The 2,616-nt window shown below is 36.0% G+C and overlaps 2 protein-coding genes across 2 annotated transcripts in view; one reads left to right on the top strand and one right to left on the bottom strand.

Annotated features, from left to right (window-relative positions):
* The window catches only part of LOC119591632 (UPF0193 protein EVG1-like), a 2,789-nt gene extending 1,972 nt beyond the window's left edge, over positions 1-817 (bottom strand). The window contains 1 exon segment of the mRNA XM_037940387.1: positions 724-817. Within this exon segment, the coding sequence (XP_037796315.1) occupies positions 724-817 (94 nt within the window).
* Positions 818-1,125: 308 nt separating this feature from the next.
* The window catches only part of LOC119591917 (WD repeat domain phosphoinositide-interacting protein 3-like), a 15,949-nt gene continuing 14,458 nt past the window's right edge, over positions 1,126-2,616 (top strand). The window contains exon 1 of the mRNA XM_037940670.1: positions 1,126-1,269. Coding sequence (XP_037796598.1) covers positions 1,203-1,269 — 67 coding nt within the window. The 5' untranslated portion in view covers positions 1,126-1,202. The remainder of the gene's footprint in view (positions 1,270-2,616) is intronic.

The following is a 2,616-nucleotide window of genomic DNA, read 5'->3' on the forward strand; positions in this document are numbered from 1 at the left end:
CTCAAAAGGATGATGTAACTTAAGATTATCCTCTCCTATCTTAGTAAGTCTTACAGAAAAGGTGTGAATAGGAATTAATAACTTTTCAAAGTAAGTGATACAATTAATAATGTACCGTATTCTATCTTCATCAAAGTTTTCTAAGTCAAGATATAACATTGAAACGCACCAGTGTTTACATTGTGAAATCACTGATTCTGAATCACACTTTTTCAGTAAAATAACATTAGACTTAAAGAAAAGAAAATTTACTGACTTCAACGGAAGGGACCATTAACGTTAAAGCAAATCAAATGGAAACTTGATCATATGAGTTTGTTGCAATAAATTTATCACGTCCCGTTGCGCTAATATAGTAGAGTTTATATATGTAATTTAGTAATCAGGAATAGATGGTTAATGATATAGAACTAATCTCTATATCATGAAATAATCAGCCTCAATAAAAGATATCAAAACAAATTATTTTATCAACGATTTTCCATTTTAAGCAATGTAATTATACAAATTAAGGATTATCATTGTAGATTATGAAAAGAGTTTAGATCTACGTAAACTATTAGCGTCATCAAGAGCCTAAAACAGCATCATCTTTGATATTTAAGCTTCGAAATTTGAAAAACCGCCATGCCAACCTGTCTTCAAGGACGAATTTCACCGACTTCCCATTCAGTTTCGAGGTACCCGCGCTCTCAGATGATAAGACTTGATTTCATCTCTCACCTTTTAGAAGTTGTCTTGTAGATTCACTGTAAGTAACGCGAGGAAGATCAAATATTCCTCCAGACGCGACATTTTGACCTGACGTTGACGCCATATTGTTTACACCGTTTCTATAGCAACCATTGTCGTTTCGTGATTGGTTTGGGAAAACGCCTCTCGTCACGTGATTGGTCGGCTCCTTTTGTTTTGATGTTCTTATATTCAAGTACAGAATATAAGAAGCTTTAAAAATAAATCTTACTTTTTATTAATCTCAATAGATTACTGGTACCATAAATTCATAATTAAATTACTATAAAATTTATTTCTCATTTTAAAGAATGCACTAGATGAGCGCTGTAATTCCCATTCTGTCTTTCCGCAGATTTTTATCTTGAATATTGGAACGTATGGCGTAGAATCGGCAGGTCAGAGAGGAAGAAGAGATGTTTGAGAGACGCCGATTTTGAAATCTGTTTTTGTTTTTATAAGGAATTAGAATGAACTTAGGACCGAAAAACCCTTATGGTAATGGCCTGGCTTACGCCGGGTTCAACCAAGACCAAGGTAAGAGGGAGGAAGATTTATGTAATTATCATGTATAAAAAAAAAATACTTCCTCTATTTTTTCCGATGTATCATTTGAGATTTTTGAATAGTACATGAGAAGGCAAAATTTTCAGAGGATTATTTTTGCACTTGTTCAGGCATAGACTTACTTCTCGTCTTATTTTAGTAGTTTTTTCACTTTATCCTTACATGTGTATGGTGCTGGCGGCCCCTGTGCTGTCCTGTAGTGTCACGTGAGGTTGATTAGTGAGGATTTCACTGACATGTCACTGGATATCTTGTTGATGTCTGTGAATGCTTCACTGGTCTCTGTTGATGTCTGGGGATGTCTCACTAATGTCTGTTGATGTCTGGGGATGTCTCACTAATGTCTGTTGATGTCTGGGGATATCTCACTAATGTCTTTGGGTGTCTGTGGATGCTTCCTGGTATCTGTTGATTTTCACTGGTGTCTGTTGTTGTTTATTGATGCTTCATTGGTATCTGTTAATGTCTGGGGGGTGTCTCACTAATGTCTGTTGGTGTCTGAGATGCCTCACTAATGTCTGTTGATGTCTGTGGATGCTTCCTGGTGTCTGTTGATGTCTATGGATTTTTCACTAGTGCCTGTTGCTGTATTTGATGCTTCACTGGTGTCTGCTAGTGTCTGGATACCTAAGTAGGGTCAGTTGTCTTTAGCAATCTCCTTGTATGTGACAACTTCAAATATCTTGATATGATGTTCTTTTCTTTCTCTGTTGTATACCTGTGTTTGTGTGAGTTTAATTAGTAGATGTCATTTGTTGAAGCCTGTTAAATTTCCTTTGAATATCCATTTTGTCTTTCAGAAGCCTTTGATAGATGTTATATGTTTACATGTTTACATCTGTTAGTGATGGCTGATGGAAATACTAGTATTGTTTGTTGACAATGATTCTTGATTACATTATCTGTTGATGTATGTGGGTGGTTGGTCCAGTTGTTTTTATTTATTGTTTCCATCAAATGAGAGACAGAAAAGAAATATGTGGTTGATTGTTTTTTTCTGTGTCTTATTTTGCACAAAAGCTATTGAAGGTTACTGGCATATGGAACTAGCTAGTATTTTGTGTATCTGTATATTGTGAAAATTATGTTTTTGTACAGTAAGATACACATTGAATGAAATTATGGACATATAGTGCCTTTGCCTGTCTGTGTAATAATGCGTGGGGAGATAATCCCAGTGGCTGGCACCAATGTAATAATAAGGGGGAACGTATGATCCCACAAGGTGCCACCAATATAATATAAGTGGGGAGTGTATGATCTCACAGGGTGGCACTGATGTAAAGATGAAGGGGACGTGTAATCCCAGCGCGATGC

This window comes from Penaeus monodon, chromosome 29, assembly GCF_015228065.2.
Source record: "Penaeus monodon isolate SGIC_2016 chromosome 29, NSTDA_Pmon_1, whole genome shotgun sequence".
NCBI classification, from domain to species: Eukaryota; Metazoa; Arthropoda; class Malacostraca; order Decapoda; family Penaeidae; genus Penaeus; species Penaeus monodon.